The 19,158-nt window shown below is 44.9% G+C and overlaps 1 protein-coding gene across 1 annotated transcript; it reads right to left on the minus strand.

The window, feature by feature from the left end:
- Window positions 1-5,543: 5,543 nt before the first annotated feature.
- Window positions 5,544-18,946, minus strand: SIRPB2 (signal regulatory protein beta 2). The gene is made up of 5 exons (XM_082361471.1): window positions 14,789-18,946; window positions 8,759-9,124; window positions 7,345-7,686; window positions 6,731-6,796; window positions 5,544-5,660 (listed from the first exon to the last, which is right to left on the minus strand). Exons 1-5 carry the CDS (start codon window positions 14,973-14,975, stop codon window positions 5,563-5,565), a joined length of 1,059 nt encoding a protein of 352 aa, XP_082217597.1. The 5' UTR covers window positions 14,976-18,946; the 3' UTR covers window positions 5,544-5,562.
- Window positions 18,947-19,158: the final 212 nt, after the last annotated feature.

Consider the following 19,158-nt stretch of genomic DNA (forward strand, 5'->3'; position numbering starts at 1 on the left):
GCCTCTGGCTGTTTCCAGAACAATATGGCTTAAGAGCACTTGCTCTGGACCCAGCCTGGGGTTGAAGCCCAGCTGTTACTGCTTGTGTGATCTTGGGCAGATTCTCTCTCTAAGCTTCAATTTCCTTATGTGTAAAGTGGAGCTCCTCACATTTCCTACTTCAGAGGGATGTGTGAGGATTCAATGTGCACGGCTGAGAGCAATGTTTGATACTTAGTGAGGCCCCAGCAAACCTGAGCTGTCATTTCATCTCCCATGACCTGCAGTCACTGACATTAAACAATCACTTACTGACTCTTTACTGAATTAATAAAGGAGCGAATAAATGAAACCTTGTGTGTTTGCATATCCAGGTGAGAAATGCAGGGATCAAAATCTGAGGACAAGGATGCTGGGCAGGTTCCTGGACCCCCAAGGAGTATTGAGCTGACTGTGGGATACGACCTGATTTCAATAAATAAAAATTTTCATTTTCCATAAAACAGATGCCTTTGTGGCTAGGAAAAATGAGAGACCGACAAACATACAGTCTCGAAGTGAGGTGGCTACAGAGCCGCTGCCTTTAGTGTTCACTATTGTTGTGGGCTGGGCTCTTGCTGGACAAGCTGGGTGATGAGAGCAGGCCTCTTGCCCTCTCTGGGCCTCTGGGCCTACATGATACAAGGTGGGAGGTTGGAGGTGGGCCAGCCCAGTGTTCACAGCCTTCTCAGACCCATTTTCATAACAAACATTTTGTATCAACACTTTACTGCCTTAAATGGAATCCAGAGATAATAAAACTGACCTACATGCACTGAGAAAACCAATATCATGCCCTAACTGGAGAAAAGAAAGGATAGTAATTGGAATAAAATGATCTGTATTTCAATCCTCAGGTATAAGAACTGTACAAAGCAAAATGAAGCAGTTAGATGCTGGCCTCTATGTACAGGGCTGTATTATGGTTGATGAAACTGTTGTTAGTGTGCTGCTGTGGGTGATGTAATTTTTCAAAATGGTTAAAAAAAGCGCCTCAGTAAGATTATGAACAACACAAAGTTCAGTCTTCCCTCGATGGACACAGCAGTTGCATTCCTGGGAAATTTGGTATATATCAAAACTGTGCAAAAAAATACTTTTAAGTTTATGTGTTAAATGAATTAGGGTCTAGGTTCACTTTATTAAAAGCAGGTTTTCAGCTGCACTAGGTCCTGGCGGGATGTGTGGGAGGAAGGACCGTTTTTTGTGGTGCGACTATCTCCTTTCCATTGCAGGACATCCAGCACCAGCCCTGGTTCCCAGTTCCTTCCCCCTTCATCGCTGTGTCCACCCCAGATGCCCTCCAACTTCCCAGAAAGTCCAAGAGCCTGGGGGCTCACTCTACACTATGCTCATGCTCAGCTACAAGCAAGGTCTTTCCACCCTGGAAACTGATTGATGACTTGCCCCAGCTTAAAGGTCTGGAGGTGATCGGCTCCCCATGATCCAGCTCCTCAACTGGTATTTGAGTCCCTGATTCCAGCTGTCGCCCCTCTTCACTTTTGTGCCCCTGGGAAAACCCTTTCTTACGCCAGGGCATCCCTGGCCCCTCCTCCAGAGGCCTCTGGGTATCCTTCCCCTGTAACACTACCTGATAGCTAATGTTTATTAATCACTTACTATGTCCCAGACACTCTTAAAAGAACCTTAAATATACTAACTTACTCATCCTCATGACAACTCTATGAAGTGAGTTCTATTATCATTTCCATTTTATAAATGGGGAACCCTAGATTCCTAAATGAGTTTGAATCCAGGCATCTCAGATATGAGCCTTGTGTTCCCAACCACTACACCATCCTGTCTCTCTTTGGCCTCTAGGACTGTGCTTCCATGGTTGGTTTCTGGATGCAGCTCCAGATGATCTGACTGGAGGTATTTAGGGCCACAATTTGATTAGAAGGGAATGTGAGGGTGTGAAGTTGAAACTACATTCTCATAACATTTATCTAAATGTCCTTAACAAAACTGGGTGGGGGGTGGTGCTGAAGGCTCCACCACCTTCCTACCTCCAGCCCCTCCTCCCGCCCACCTCACCCCCCCCACCCCGCCTCCACCCCCAAGTCCCACAACCACTGCCAGCTCCAGGCTCCCCCCAACCTTGAAGATCCACCACCACCCGCTCCTGACCCACCCAGCCCCACCCCTTTCTCCCGTAACCCCACTCCCAGTACTACATGCTCCCCCACCCTTCAAAGCCCACTTCCTCCCCAAGTTTCATCCCAGCCCCCTCCAATTTCATCCACACCTTTGTTCCCATCTGGCCTTACCCCGGTCCCACTCTCTAGTTCCACCTTCCATCACCTGCCTGGCATGTTGTCAGCCTTCAGCTACTTTTTATGAGGGAATGTAAGGGGCTACAATAGTGAAAAGTTAGGTTCCTGCCCTCAGTGAGCTCAAATTCTAGTGGGGACAACTAATAATCATCAAGGAAATAAATACACACGCACTCACATTTACACGTAGCAGTAAGTGCTGAGAAGAAAACTTAAGCTGCAAATGGGAAATGAGAAGGAGGAAGATGTCGTGGTGGAGGGGGTGATCTCGGGAGTCTTCTTGAAGGAAACAGTTATGTAGAGACTTGGCTGAATTAGGGGATGTGTGTGGCCAAGGCCCACGTGGGTGCCAGAGTGGAGTCACTTTAAAGGGTGGTGGTGGGAGATAAGATGGGGAGTGTGTTGCGGGGACCAGACTATGCAGGACCCTGTCAGGTGAGGAGATTTTCAGGGGCAGAGAAGGCAACCACCTTCAGTTATTTCAGAGGCCCATTTCCATGCTATTAGTTTTCCATGTCTGCTGTAACACATTACCACAAATCTGATGGCATAAAACAACAGAAATTTATTCTCTCTTATTTCTGGAGGTCAGAGTATGAAATCAGTATCACTGGGCTGAAATCAAGGTGTTAGGGGGCCATGTTCCCTCCAGAGACACTGGGGAGAATCTGCTCCTTGCTTCTTCCAGCTTCTTGTGGCTGCCAGCATTGTTTAGCTTGTGGCTGCCAGCATTGTTTAGCTTGTGGCCGCATCACTCCCATCTCTGCCTTTGTGGTCACATTGCTTTCTCATCCTCTTCTGGGTGGAATCTCCCACTGTTTCTCTCTCATCAGGGCACTTGTGATTGCATTTAGGGCCCACCTGAATAATTCAGGACCACTGCTCCATTTATAGGTCTTTAATCACATCTGCAAAGTCCTTTTTGCCATATGAGGTAACATTAACAGGTTCCAAGGATTAGGACTTGGATATCTTTTGTGGGAGACATTATTCAATTTATTATATCTACCCTTTCTTCTGATATCTGGTAATTCAATGATTTATTCAATTCTCAGTGCAGTGTAAACCTTGACACTTGTTTCTTTTTCCTTTTTGTAAAGCGATTATCTGATTTAAGTTTTGATTGCTGAGGCATCCACTTCAAAGAGGCATCCCCTTCAATGTGTTTATCTTGAATAAAAACATTGCCAGCCACACGGCTAGATAGAGTCAGGCCATCTTCCCCCACTGAGGTTCCTTTGTTTTAGAGATCTTGTTTGTTTTCAGTAACTGATCATTTGAGCTACCAGTTTTTTGTTTTTGTTTTTTCCCTCTTCCTGGGCTTTAAATTCCCACTCTTAAGTTTTAAATTTACCAATAAACAGTGAGCCCACAAAGTCATCAGCCCCAATAAAACAGAACCCCAGGTGCTGTCTCTCTCTCTCTCTCTCTCTTCTCTCCTTCTCTTTCCCTGTGACCTCGCTGTGTGGCCCCAGGAATGCTGTGTAATTTCCAGGTCTTGTAAAGTAATAAGCCTCTGTTTCTTCAAAGTTCCCTGATGGGTATCACTGAAGGGCATCTTGCACTCATAATACCAACCACAAGGGCCAGTCCAACCACAACACTGGTTATCGATATGCTGAAACTGGCACAAAACACTCAGACTAAATTAATGGCCCCTTAGACTTAGTGTTATTCCAGCTGCTTTTCTGTTTGTTACGATGAAAAACATCCAGACTAATCCACTTCCCCACCTAATAGGTGCTAATAAATGTTTGTGTGGAAAGAGGAAAGGGAGTTTGCACGCACTGAGTGTACACAGAGCACATAGCACATAGTAAGCCCTCAGTCGACGCTGAATTGAATTGCTTCTTATACAGTGCAGAGAGCCCACGTGATTGTCCTCGATGTTCCAAGAGGTGCAATTTGTTACTAATGGTGGACAGGGAGGGAGTGGGGGCTTCAGGATTAGAAATCGGGCATGTCTGACTCCAAGGAATGCATGCTTTCCCCTACACCAGGGCTTCTCAACTTCGGTACTACTGATACTCTGGGCCAGATAACTCTCAGTTGTGGGGTCTGCCCTGTGCATTATGGGATAATTAGCAGCATCCCTGACCTCTACCCACTAGATGACAATAGTACCCCCCAAGTTGTGACAATCAAAAATGTCTCTAGACGTTGCCACATACCCCATGGGGGGCAAAGTATTCTCTTCTTGAGAACTACTGCCCTCCATTATGCTGCCCTAGTGGAGGTGGAGGTATAAAGAGATGCCATTTCATCTGGGAATTGAATTCAGGTGTCCCACGGAACAAGTAAGAAACTGTCTCTATGCCACAGAGGTGGAGATCACTGGTTATCTACTGATGTTTACTCTCTGATTCTCTAGTGACAGATTTTAGCTGGGCACACCTTGCTAGAATAAAGACTACATTTCCTAGCCTTCCTTGCAGCTAGGTGTGACCATGTGACCACATTCCAGACAATTAGAGGTGAAGTGGACAAATTCCCAGCTGTGACCTTGAAGGGAAGTGTCATTCTCCCCTTCACTACTTCTTTCCCTGGTCTTTCTGCCTGGGATATGGACCTGATAACAACAAGATCAAGGAATCCTGGGTCTCAGTACCAGGGAGTCCCGAATTGCCTGGCCGGTTTATACTGGAATATTACTAGAGAAACCAACTTTCTTCTGATTTGAGCCACTGTTATTTAAGAGTTTTGTTAAAGTTGCCAAACCTGCATTCTAACTGTTACAGCCACCCAAGCCAGCCACAGTGGAGAAGGAAAGAAGGCAGGAAAGGAGGAAGGAAGGACGTAGATGGAGGGGCACAGGTGGTCTGGTTGGGTTCAGAGACACTCAGGGAAACCTTCTGGGAAGGACTCTGAGTTGCATCTTGAAGGAAGAGAAAATGTGGAGTGGGGAGCAAGGGGGCAAGCCCTCCAGAAGGGGCTGCAGCAGGAACAAGGGCCTCGAGGAGAGACCCGGGCAAGGCCTTGAAGGACAAGGAGGGCTTGAACAGGCTGAGGAGAGGAAGGCAAATCAGAGGGGAGCCCAGTGCCAAATGGGGAATTTCGCCAGGTGAAAGGAAATCAGGTGTAGGGAATCTGGAGTTCGTCATGAGGCCTGAGGGCAACTGGAGGCTGGAATTGGAGGCAGAGGAATGATTGGGGAGTCCCTGGCCCTCTCTTAGAGGACCCACTCTAGGGCTGACCAGTCATCCATACCCCATGCCCCATGCCAAGATGATCACAGCTCTGCTGGGCCTGAATTTTTGACATCTTCTTGTCAAGGGTTCCTCCGGTGGGCAGCCAGGGCCAGCAGGAGTGCAGCCAAGGTCACTGCTTTCAGCCCCAGGACCGCAAGAGTGAGCACAGACAGGAGGCCTGGGGGAAACAGAGGAAAGCTCAGGAAGGACCCCAGCTGAGCCCCCAACAGCCCACACCTCAGTGCCTCTATGGTGAAGTTGGGTCAAGCTTCTGTATAACCTCTGGGGCCTCATCCTTTTTACCCTGGAAGAGATCAAAGACCTCCCATCCCCCTGTCCCAGGCTCGAAGAGCCTTTGCCCAATATCCTACCTGTACCTTTAATCATCTTGACAGCATCTCTGACCTCTGATAACAATAGAAAATTGCTTTCCTTATAGACTGCTCAGCTCCTCTGTCCCAGGCCCTGAGCTAAGCACTTCCTAATTGCCTTATATAATCCTCAAACTAATCTTGCAAGGTAGGATAGCAATCCAGCCTGTATAGATAAGGAGACAGATCCAGAGTGGGGAAGTGATTTGCTCAGGTCTACATGTGTCATAGTAGTGATGGGACCAAGTGATTTGGCTCCCAAGAATGGCAGGAACAGGGCTGAGCATCAGGGACGCTAACCTGGTCACCTCTATTCCAAGTTCACCTCAGTTATCAAGTGCCCTTGAGTGTACCTTGAGGTGATGTGACAGGCACAGTTCTGGACACTTGACACATGTGGCCCCATTGGATCTGTACATAACCCCTCGAGGTAGGTTCTCTGTTTCTTATCTCCCTTCTTCCCCCTAGATCACAGAGCAGGGCACCAGAGATTCAAGGAGTAAGGCAACCTGTCCATAATCCCACAGCTAGAAAGGGGCTCAATCCAGGAAGCCTGGCTACAAAGCCATGTTCTTCAGCACCGTTATGCACAGCTTCATAGTGCAGCCTTGCTCTGAATCACGGGGAGCTCACCACCTCGTAAGCAAGACTGCCCACTGAACAGTTAGCACTAACTGTTAGAAAGTCCTTCCTTTGATTGAGCTTTAATGTAGTTCTCTGGGTTCCGGTTCTGCAGCTGAGATGGAGTCCTGGGAACTGTCTTAGTGGCAGAAGGGTCCTAGAAGTCTGGGACTGCACCCTTCCCATGGCCAAGCCATCTCTGGCCCCACTTACCTGTGGGAGCCTGGTTAATGCCACTGGAGATAGGTACACTCACCTGATGGAAATACCTTGGCTGCACGTTCATTGGTGAATTCTGACTCTTGGAGAGAAGTGTGCTTTGCTGCAAGGGAGAGAAATGGTCTCACACTCCTCTTTCTTTCTATCACTCCACTTCTTGAGTCCCTGTGTTAGGAGCTGGGGTCCCTGAGATGAGTCTGCCAGTTTCTGCCTGGGATGGGGGCTAGAATTCAAGCCCTTTAACTATGAAGGACTAGTTAGACCTGCATGAGCCTCTCTGGGGTAGGGACAATGCTCTCTTCATTGCAGTGTCTGCAGCGCCTAGTACAGTGTAGAGTTGTCAACAGGCATGCAATAGATGTTTGTTGAATCATTAACAGCCTATAACAAATTCTGTGGAGCCCAGAATGGGAATAAATTAACTCTGCCTGGGAGAAGGAGAAGATTTCACAGAGGAGGGGCTATTTGTGCTGGGCCTTGAAGGATGAGTAGAAGTTCTCCGTAGAAAAGGAGAAAGCATTCCAGGCAGAGGGAATAGCTTATGTAAAGGCCTTGAGGCTAAGAAGAGCTAGCTTGTTTGGGACATGATGAAATTTTCCTTGTGGACCACCTCCCCTTCTCCCCCAACATCTCCTAAACCACCTGTCTCACCTTTGACTCTCAGCCTGGTGCCCTGTCCAGATAGGTATTGCCTGTTGGGTTTCCTCTGAAACTTTACACAGTAGTAAGTGCCTGCATACTCAGTGGAGATGCCATGCAGAAGAATGCTGAAATCATTGTTGGAGGCCTGGACCGCTGTCACATTGGGGTAGGAGATGCCTCTAAAGTTGTAAATGGCCTCCCGGTTCAGACCAGCTCCCCGAAACCACCTGATGGGTCCAGGGGGACCATCTCCAAGCACCGTGCAGTTCAGGAAGACAGTGTCTCCAGTGGTTGCCAACACCAACTCCTGGGGTTGGATGATCCAGAGGTCTGGCTCTGGGTCCCCAGCTCCTGCAGCCAAAGAGAGGACTTTGTTGTTCCCTCTCTCCCTCCACAGTCCAGTCATTTCCTCCCTCATATCTACCCTCCCTTTCCTTCCCCTGTTTTCTTCACTCAGTCACTCCCTCCCACATTCTCTTGTTATTCACTAATTGATTCACTCAGTAAAGGAATTCTCAGTACCTACTATGTGCTGACGCTAGGATTGGGGAAAAGGAAGCTTGCTAAGACCCACAAATGCCCTGCCTTGGAGAAGTTTTCAGTCTGGGGGTGGAGATGGTCCAGAAAATCCCCCTAAGGTTGGAAACCCAGAGGACTGCAGGACTAAGAGAAGCTTGGAAGGAGTCAGAGAAGACTTCCTGAAATGCTTGCATTAAGTTAAAATGAATCCCCCCCACCCCAACACACGTACATGGATACCCTCCATGTCAACGGTTTACGGGGGTTTCACAAACATCAATTCTTCTATTTCATCACCTGAATATCCCTTGAAGTAGGAATTATGTTGCCTATTTTGCAAGTTAAGCACTTGAAGGAGATAGAGCTGAAGTGACTAATTTAAGAACACATTTCTACTGAATGACAGACCCAGGATTTGGGTGTCCAGGTCACCAATGGTGGACTTATAGATAGTATGACTGGTTACTTGGGGATTAAATGATCAGCCCCAGTTCTTGACTCTCCTCTGATAATGTGGCACATCCATACTCTTGCTGTGGATTCATGGTGGTCAGGTACACTTCCTTGTCTCTTAACTTTGACCTTAGCCATGTGACTTGCTTTAGCCAATGGGCTGTTAGCAGACATATATGAGTAGAAGCTTGAAATGTGCTTAGGGTGTTGGGACTTGCCCTCTTGTGCTTCTGCCATCTCCATGAGAAATATGTACTCTGGCCAGTCTGGGCCCTGGAATGAGACATGTAGAACAGAACCACCCCAGCTGCCTGTAAATGTGTGAGTGAGACATACTAATTGTTATATGCCACTGAGATTTTGTGTGTGCAGCATGATTGTGGATAAAGGTGACTGATGCAGGGAGATAGATCAGAGCAGAATGCTATGACCTGCAGGACCTGATACTCACTCTTCACAAGCACGGAGGTGCCCTCATCCAGCTTCTTTTCTGAGTGCTCACTCAAGCCATCAAGCCTCACACAGCGGTAGGTTCCAGCATGTTTCGTGGTGACATTGTGGATATAGATGGAATAATCGCAGTTAAGTGGTTCCAGTGTCTTCTGGATCATGGGCATCACCCCGGGGAAGAAGCCATGTTTGAAGTTATAAATTTCCTGCTGGTCCTGGTTGCTCACCTTGACCCATTTTATCATGTCATCAGTGCAGGAGCCGACTACTGTACACCTCAGCAAGAGTGTCTCACCTTCTGCCACCAGCATGGGGCCCTCAGGCTGCAGCACCTGCCACTTACCCCCCTTGCTCTGCTCAGAAGCTCCTGCAACAGAGGAAGAAAGGCCTTGTGCTGGGCTGGAGGGACTTGGAGCCCTAAGAGGCAAACTTAACATAAACCAGCCATCAGCTGGTCAAGAACAGTTGCTTAGAACACTTGAGGCGTGTTGTTGGAGAGGGAAGTAAAAGAGGAGATGAGGCAGCTGGCTGGAGAGAGAGAGCAAGCAGGGCTATTAAATGGATTACTTATGAGTAATAGATGGCACTTGAGTGCTCACCATGTGCCAGGCAATGCATGTATTATCTCATTTATTCCTCCAACACTCCTTAGAGGTTGGCAGCATCATCCCCATCTTACAGTAGAAGACATTGAGAACCCAGAAAGAGTTAGGTAGCTTTCCCAGGATCACTGCTAACTGGGCTGAATTTTGCCTCCCCCACAAATTCCTATACTGAAGTCCTAACTCCCAGTACCTCAGAATGAGATTCCATTTGGAGATAGGGTCTTTAAATAGGTGATTAAGTCAAAATTAGGTCACATAGGTGGGTCCTAACCCACTATAACTGGTGACCTTATAAGAAGAAGATAGGTTGAACTATTGAGTTTGGCTTGAGACTGGGCACAGAGAAGGAAGGCCAAGCCCTCCCATGGAAGTTCTTCTACACCTGGGTTATGAACAGCAACTCAGGTACTCCCTCCAAGAGCTCTGTGAGGTTCTCCAGTTCTGAGAGAAAACTAATGCTCAGAGAGGTGCAGAAACCTGAGGGGAACCATGCATTCAGTAGGTGTCATGGCCAGGATTTGGACTCAGATCAACTGCCTCAGATTCTGCTCACTACAAGGTCATCAGCTTTGTGCCCCGAGTTTCCCTTCATTTGTGCTTCCATCAGGCCTTGGGAATAACTTGGTTTCATTCCAAGACTTAAGTTTGTATTGCGGTGTTTCTCAGTTAGGAGTGAGGTCGGGGAGTAGAATGAAGCAAACATTCCCTTCTAACAGGATCTGGGGAAGGGTTGTGGAATTCTAAATTCATTTCCCCCCATCTTCAGCTAGGCATGTGCCATTAGCCACTAAGAACTGCCTCACAGCTGTGACCAAGTGACACCCCACATTCAATCCTAGGAATTTTGTTTGTCCTTAGTTCCAGGAAGTTCAGCAAACACCCACCCCAAATACCACTATTTGAGTCAGTCAGACCTTGTTCTCTCTAATTCTTTCTAGTGGTTCTTCCCCTGGCCTCAGGTAGTTTCCTCACATGAATGTGCTAAACTGTGCCCATCACTCAGCACAGGGCTGAGAATAATGCCTGCTCCCACCTGTAAACTGGAAAATCTCATGATCGACAGGGCAATGGGTAGACTACACAGAAGGGAGTACTCTACCTAGAGAGAAGTGCTCTGGTCCCACCTAGCAAATCTAGAAAGCAAGGTCCCAAAATAATAAAATATAGTAACGTTCTATTGTGAGGCTTATAATGCATGTGTAAGTAAAGTTAAGGCAATAATAGAATAAAGGCTGGTGTGGGGAGAATGTTAGTATACCATCATAAGGTTCTTATACTATATGTGAAATGGTATGCTATCACTTAAGGTAGATGTTGATAAATTAAAGAGGTATATTATAAACCCTAAAACAACCACTAAACTTCAAAATAAAGTTATAGCTAATAAGCAAATAAAGGAGAGAAAATAGCATTATAAAAATATTAAATTACCAAATGAAAACAGAAAAAGAGGAAAAAGAGAACAAAGAACAAGTAGAACAAATAGGAAAGTAATAGATTTAGACCTAATCATATCAAAAATTACTTTAAATGTAAATGTTCTAAATGTTCCCAGTAAAAGTTAGAGATTGTCAGATTGGACAAAAAAGTAATATCCAACTACATGTTGCCTACAAGAACTCCAGTTTAAATATAAAGGTGCAAATATGTTAAAAGAAGAATGATGGGAAAATGATATATCATACTAACACTAATCAAAAGCTGGAGTGGCTATATTAATATCAGATAAAGTAGATTTTGGAGCAAAAAATATCTCCAGGAATAAAGAATGCCATTTGATAATGATAAAGGGGTAAAATAATCAAGAATACATAAAACCCCCAAACATTTATGCACCTAATAACAGAACTTGAAAGTATATGAAACAAAAACCAACAGAACTGCAGGGAGAAACAGACAAATCCACAGTTACAGTCTGAGATTTCAATATCCTTATTTCAATAGTTGAAAGAACAAGCAGGCAGAAAATCAGAAAGAATACAGAAGATTTAAAAATACTATCAACAACTTAGTCTAATTGATATTTACAGAAAATTATATCTCCAAATAGCAGGATATACAGTTACTTTCAATTGTACAAGGAACATTTACAAAGATAGAGCATATCAGATATGCTCTTTTTTATGACTCAGATAGAGTTCTGAGTCATAAAAAAGTCTCAATAAATTTAAAAGAATTCAAGTCATGAAAAGCATGAACTTTGACCACAGTGGAATTAAATTAGTAGAATCAGTAACAGACAGATGCCTGGAAAACTGCAGATGTTTGAAAACTAAATAACACACGAGTCAAAGACAAAATAAAAGGGAAATTAGGAAGTATTTTGAGCTGAATGAAAACAACATTAAAATTTGTGGCATGCTGCTTAAGCTGGTGGATATTTTAGCGTTAAATGCTTATTTAGGAAAGAAGAAAAAACTTAAATGAATGACCATAGTTTCATCTTAAAATAGAAAAAAAGAGCAAATTAAATCAAAAGTAAATAAAAGAAAGGAAACCACAAAGATCTGAGTGAAAATCAATAAAGTAGAAAACCAAAAACAGTAGAGAAAATCAACAAGAATAAAATCTTTGAGAAGATCATTAAAACTAATACATCTCTAGCCCTTCTGAACAAGGAGAGAAGGAGAGTGAGAGAAAGAGAAAGAGAGAGAGAATGTGAGAGCCATAGATAGGTATCAGGAATGAGAGAAGTGACACCAGTACAGATTTTACAGATATTACAAGGATAATTAGGCATTGTTATTAACAAGTTTCATGGCTATATATACTTGACAACACAAACAAATTTCTTGAAAATCACAAACTACCAAAGCTACCTCAAGAAGAGATAGATGTTTCTATCTATTTAAAACATTTAATTTGTTTTAAAAATCTTCCCACAAAGAAAACTCCAAGTCCAGATAGCTTCACTGGTGAATTCTACCATATATTTAGATACAACACCAAAATCTTGATCGATCAAAGAACAAATTGATAAATAAAAATTAAGAACTCTTAAAAGGAGTTCAAAAGACACTTGTGAAAGAAGAAAAGACAAGCCACAGAGTAGGAGCAAATCTTTGCAAAGCATACATCTGATAAAAGGTTTGTAACCAGAATATACAAAGAATTCTCAAAACTCAATAATAAGAAACACAATTTTAAAATGGGAGTTGAACAGACCCTCATCAAAAAAAAATGCACGTGAAAGATATTCAACATCATTACACATTAGGGAAACGCAAATTAAAACTACAATCAGATATCACTACACAGCTTTTAGAACGACTAAAATTGAAAAGGCTGACCATACCAAGTGTTGGCAAGGATGTGGGGGAAATGTTATCCTCCTACATTGATGATGAAAATGTAAAGTGGTACAACAACTTTGGAAAACACTTTGGCAGTGTCTTAAAAAGTTAAACAATCACCTACCATATGATCCAGTCATTTTATTCTTAGGTATTTTCCCAAGAGAAATGAAATCATATGTCCACACAAAGACTTTTATATGAATGTTCATAGATGCTTTATTTGTAGTAGCCCCAAACTGCGAACAACCCAAATGTCTGTCAATAGGTTAGTGAAAAAAAAAACTGTGGTTTATCCATACAGTAGCTAGAAATGAAAAGAAATGACTATTGGTATGTGCAACAATATGAATGAATCTCAGAATAATTACAATGAGTAAAACAAGCCAGGCAAACAGGAGTATATACTGTATGATGTTTGTTGTATAAAGTTCTAGAAAATGCAAACTACTGTATAGTGATGGGAAGAAGATAAGCTGATGCCTGGGGAGGAGGAGGAGTGGAAAGGATGAGTCACAAGGAAACTTTTATGGGTGTTTGATGTATTCCTCATCTTGATTATCTTGGTGATAAGTTCACAAGTGTGAAATGTCCAATGCCCACAAAACTTGTCAAATTGTACACCTTAAATATGTACAGTTTATTTATGTCAATTATACCTCAATAAAGCTGTTAAAAAATTTATGAAGATGAAGCTTCTGTGTGTGATGAGAAAGGGAGAACTAATGGAGAAGAGGCAGTGGGAGGAGATGAGGACTCAGAAAGTCTCATGATTCTTATCCCAGTTGGGGTGAGTCTGGGAAAGTGAAATAGCAGGGAGGAAACTGGAGCCTGGAATAAGGCCCTGTGCCCCACACCCCTCTCTCTCTCCCTTTCTTGATTCTCCTTCTATATTGTCACATGGACTTTGGGAAATGTCCTCGGTGCTTTGTCTCTACCTTGGCTGTAGAGCTGGACCAGTCCCTTTCCCACAGCTCTGGGATTCCTTTCCACCCATTTCCCATCTGCATGCTCTGGTTCTTCATGATTCCTGTTGAGGGGTTCCCTTTTGGAAGCATGATAGAAATCAATATTTTTCAAAAATATTTTGAATATATTTTATCCTGGTTAGTTTAGATATATGATTTCCTAACCTAGTGCCTAACATGTAATGGACACACAAAAGTCTTTGTGAAACGAGTTAAGAAGAATTATGATTCACATTTTCCTCGAGAAAACCAGCTGGAAGAAGAGAAGTGGTGCCCCAAGTCACAGCCAGTGAACGAGGGAACATCCAGGTCTGACTCCACACCAGGGTCCCACTGGGGCCTCTCTTGGGGGTGACAATTCTGGCGGACCCTAGGTGTGATGAACAGAATCTAGATCTCAGTAGGGCTTGGGGCAGAGACCCACATGTGCAGGTGGTGGAATGAGCCCACTGATAGCCATGCATCTTGTCTGGTGGATCAGAGGGTTCTGGGCTCAGAGGGTGAGTTGTACCCAGAAGGCCCAAAACTCAGGAGCTAAATCAGCCTGATCCTGACTTAGAGGAGACGTGGGTATGATAATAATAGCCAACAGTTATTAAATCTTTACATCGTGCCAGGTATTTATAGGCATTATCTCATTGAATCCTCCAAACAAAGAGGTGGGTCCTAGGATTAGTCTCATTTTGGCTCATGGACGTTTGATTTGTATCATTGCACAGGGCCCAAAGCTTAGACGGGCCTCATGCTTGCCTTAATGCTCTACTGTTGCTGTCTTAAAATTCTTAATACTTTTTGAACAAAGGACCTGCACTTTCATTTTTCACAGGGCTGGGCAAATTATGCAGCTGGTCCTGGGCTGAGCCTCACCATTTTTATATTTAATACAGTACCCCTAGAGAAAGGCCCCAAAGAGCAGTTCTTTGTAGATAGGCATACAAGTGTCTGAGCCAGAACTCGGCGGTATGAGCCCAGAGCCTGGGAGCTTAACATCCCTGTGCTGCCCAAGAAGTTCTGCTTCTCTCAACACTTGGTCTGCACTCTGCTGGGATCAGGAAAGTTCTCAGCTCCTCCCTCCCCCTCCATCTTGGTGGGGTCAAGCCCCTCCTGGCACCTCTCTGTGGGATCAGCCAGGGGTGGATCCTGTTCTGTCCCAGATCCTACTCACCCCAGAGGACAAGGAGCAGTGCCAGCAGCCAGGAGCAGGGAGGTGAAGGAGCCAGGCGGGTAGGGTTGGGCATCACTGGGGGCAAAGTGTGCCTCCCGTGGTCTCCTAGACTGGCCACCATTCCATTCTCTGATGGGTGTTGGAGTCTGAAGTGAGATCCATGGGCAAGGCTTTTTCTGCTTCTCATGGCCAAGGCTACTTGGGGAAGTATTTTCACTACAACAAGACAAGGCTGCTGGTGTAAGAGGAAGAAGCTGGGTGGAGAGGTTTCCGGCTTTCGTGTCTGAGCAGTAGTTCCTGTAATCACTCTGTCAATGACTTAATGACCTTTTCCAGGCCCTGTCCTTGGCATCCTGGAAGGGAGATGAGCATGGCTGTCATAGTGTGCCCTCAAGTCAGCCTAACTTTGGATCAAGAATTGGGTCTGCCTCTTCTTGGCTGTGAGACCTTTCAAAGTCACTTGTCATCTTTGAGCCTTTGTTGCCTCATTTGCAAAATGGGGACAGTAACAATCCCTTCCTAAGAAAGGTGTTGCAGGAATGATATATGTGTGTGAGCGCTTAGCATAATGTAAAGGCTAAACATATTAGCCATCATTATTCATAATATGTAGGAAATAGAGGAGGTGATATTTGCTTAAGAAGGATTTATTATAAAGCAAGCTTCCCAGAGGCCTCCTTTTAGCATTGCAGGGCGGCACACACTCTCTTCCTAATTGTGTAATCGTGGGCAACTTTCTAAACCTCCATTTCCTGGGGTCCAAATGTAGCACACTCGGGTTGTGCAAAAATCTGTGTTTGTGGCCCCTTAATTTTCTGTAATTGATCTAAACTTCCTTGAGAGCCCACCCCCCCGCCCCCATCATGCTGCCTATCAGGAAGGAAAAGGTTAAGTGTGCTAATTAATCCCAGGCTCTTCCAGGTCTGACAGCCTCTTTAGCTGTACTGTCTGGATTCAAATCTTGGCTTTACCCAGATCTGGCTGTGTGACCCTAGGACAATCATTGAGCCATAAAATTAAAATAAAAATATGCTTGCAAGTATGGGGTGGAGTAAGCACTGTATATGCTGCAATCATTCTCTCTTAGGTTAACTCAGTCTTTTCTAGGAAAAAAGAGAAGCTCAAGCTTTCAGTGCTTCCCTTCTTCTTTCCTAATGCAGATGGTCCTGGGTCCAGAGGAAGCTGAAGTTTCTTTCTGGGGTGGAATAGTAGGCCTTGGGTCTGAACACTCTCTTGGGGTCTGGGTCTGTCTTGGAGATTGGTCTAGGTTCGTCCCTGAGCACTTTTCACTGGGTCTGTTGAGGTGTGGCTGGTCCTGTATGGCCTTTGGGACCTTGCATTGGCACCACTGCTAAATTGCATTGCTTCCTCTACTTGTTCTCCTGTTGAGGAGGTCTATCTATTGGAACCTCTTTGAACAGACCACAGGCCTAGAAAATTCCACCAGACCCCCAGGACCTCCATGTCATCCTCACAGGGGAACTTTTGAATCAGCCACTTATCTGTGTGAATTCCATTCTCAGCTATTTCTTTCATTCTCAAGTTTTTTTAAAATTAGTTTAATTTATTTTAATAGGTAAGGCATTGTATTGGTTAGCTACTGCTGAGTAACAAATCACATCAAAAATGTCGTGACTTAAAACAATAACCATTTATTTAACTTGTGATTCTGTGGGTTGATAATTTCATCTGGGCTCAGCTCCATGGTTCTTCAGATCTCTGCTGATTTTTGACTGGTATTGCCGTGTATTCGAGATCTGCAGCAGGTTGGCTAAGTTGCTTTGCTACTGAGGTTGGCTGACTGTTGCCTGGGCCACCTCAGTTTTCCTCCATATGGTCGCTCATTCTCCAGGAGGCTAGTCTGGGCTTGCACAGTTGAGAGGGGCAGTTTCGAGAAAGAGCAGAAGTTCTAAGGTACAATGTCACTTCTGCCACATTCTTTTGGCCAAAGGAAATCACAAGACCAGACTAGATTCAAGGGATGGAAAATAGACTTCACCTCTTATTAAGAGGAGCTGCAAAATCAGATCTCAAAGGGCATGGATACAGGGAGGAGGTAAAGAATTATGCATATTTTTGTAATTTACCATAGGCATCCATGGGGTGCAAAATTCACATGATTTAAAGTCTCCTTCATAGGGCTCCCTAATATTACATTCCCTAGGGTTAACCATGGTTGCAAGTTTCTGGAGACATTCAGTTCCCTCACTATTTCTGATCTATTGCTCAGATGTCAGGTTGAACATGGCCCCTTGTGTGGTCTGTGGCACCCTAGGAAGGTTCCTGGACACCCTAAGAAGCCAGGTCAAATCCCTTCTGCTCTAGGATTTCTAAATATACTTGGGGTTTGTATACGCCATTCTCACCACACCCCAGAGTTTTGACCCCAGGATATGGACCCTAGCATCTCAACTCCTGCTCTTCCTCCCCCTTACTTGCCACCCTCATCAAATCATAGGGAAGACATCCCCTTCTTTCTTTCTGTAGGGACTTTCCTAACCTCAATCGTCTTCTGAGCAGATGGTCTTCTTTGTTTTGGCTGGAATCCCTCTGGCCCCCTCATTGAGGCAACAAGTCTTAGGCTCCATCTTTGATAAGGGACAGAGCTGCACAGGAAGGGACTCGACTACTGTGAGGAGGAAAAATACACAAGGAAGTACATAAAAAATATTAAACTTGTCCCTTCACCATAAAAAAGATGCCATATGATTAGCATGTGCGGCACTGGCTCCCAGTAATTTCCCAGTATCTAGGAGCAGTGATTCTCCTCCTGGTTAGTGGACTCGGTACTCGGTTGTTGCAGGAATGGTGGTGTCTATTACTAGCTTGAGGAGTTAGTCTAAATTGTTTTCAACAGGGACAACTGAGGTATATATAAAACACAAGTCCACACTTAACATTAACTTTTTTCTCTCTGCAAAAATGGAACTCTGTAAAACAACAGCTTCTTCATTGTTTACCACAAAATGGAAAACCCAGTAGGCAAGTCTAGGGAAAATATTCAAACTCATCAGCAAAAAAAAAACCCACAAAAAACAAAAAACCCAACAATTTAAAAAACAGCACTGGTGTTTTTGTAATCAAATATATCTCCATTCGTTTCTCTGTTCTCCTCTTTATCAGAGGGGCTAAACCCTGGGGACCACATTTTTCAGAACTCCTTGCCAGGTTTACTTGGGATTCAATTCTACTGAAGAGAGATGCTTGCATTAGATTTGGAAGGTGAAGGAGAAGGAGAGGCATGATCGCCCCTCTAGAAATGGAGAGGGGAACATGTGTGGGCATCAGAAGGTGACAAATGTGAGGTTTTGCAGTGACCCCCACCATAAATCTTCCATAAATCACTTGTAAATCACAGGCAGCTGTGACCACTGGTGGTGGGTTCCTATGAATATTGCAGATTCTTGGTTCTTCAGAAGCTAGGAATGAACTAGGGAGCTAAAGCAGTGAGGATGTCCAGTGTTCTGTATGCAACAAACTTCCCAGTTTCCATGAGAATAAAGCAGGATTGCGTGGCTTTTTTTTTTTTTTTGACCTGACCTTGAATTCATCTAGCATGATTTCAGCCATTTTCTTTCTTTCTTTCTTCTTTCTTTCTCCCTCTCTGCCTCTCTGTCTCTCTCTCTCTCTCTTTCATTTTTTGGCCAGGCCACGTTGCATGTGGGATCTTAGTTCCCTGATCAGGGATCGAACCCACGCCCCCTGCATTGGAACAGCAGAGTCTTAACCACTGGACCACCAGGGAAGTCCAACTCTCTTTATTTAGAAGAGCATTTGGTGTCTCATTAATACTGAAGCCTCGGAGACAGGAGAAGATGGTGGAAGAGTAAGACGCGGAGATCACCTTCTTCCCCACAGATACATCAGAAATACATCTACACGTGGAACTGCTCCTATAGAACACCCACTGAATGCTGGCAGAAGACGTCAGACCTCACAAAGGGTAAGAAACTCCCCACGTACCTGGGTAGGGCAAAAGAAAAAAGAAACAACAGAGACAAAAGAATAGGGACGGGACCTACACCAGTGGGAGGGAGCTGTGAAGGAGGAAAGGTTTCCACACACTAGGAAGCCCCTTCACAGGCGGAGACTGCAGGTGGCGGAGGGGGGAAGCTTCGGAGCCACGGAGGAGAGCGCAGCCACAGGGGTGCGGAGGGCAAAGCGGAGAGATTTCCGCACAGAGGAGCGGTGCCGACCAGCACTCACCAGCCCGAGAGGCTTGTCTGCTAACCCGCTGGGGCGGGCGGGGCTGGGAGCTGAGGCTCCGGCTTCGGTCGGATCGCAGGGAGAGGACTGGGGCTGGCAGTGTGAGCACAGCCTGAAGGGGTTAGTGCACCACAGCTAGAAGGGAGTGTGTCCAGGAAAAGGTC

This window comes from Balaenoptera borealis (assembly GCF_965194805.1).
Source record: "Balaenoptera borealis genome assembly, chromosome: 16".
In the NCBI taxonomy this organism is placed as follows: Eukaryota; Metazoa; Chordata; class Mammalia; order Artiodactyla; family Balaenopteridae; genus Balaenoptera; species Balaenoptera borealis.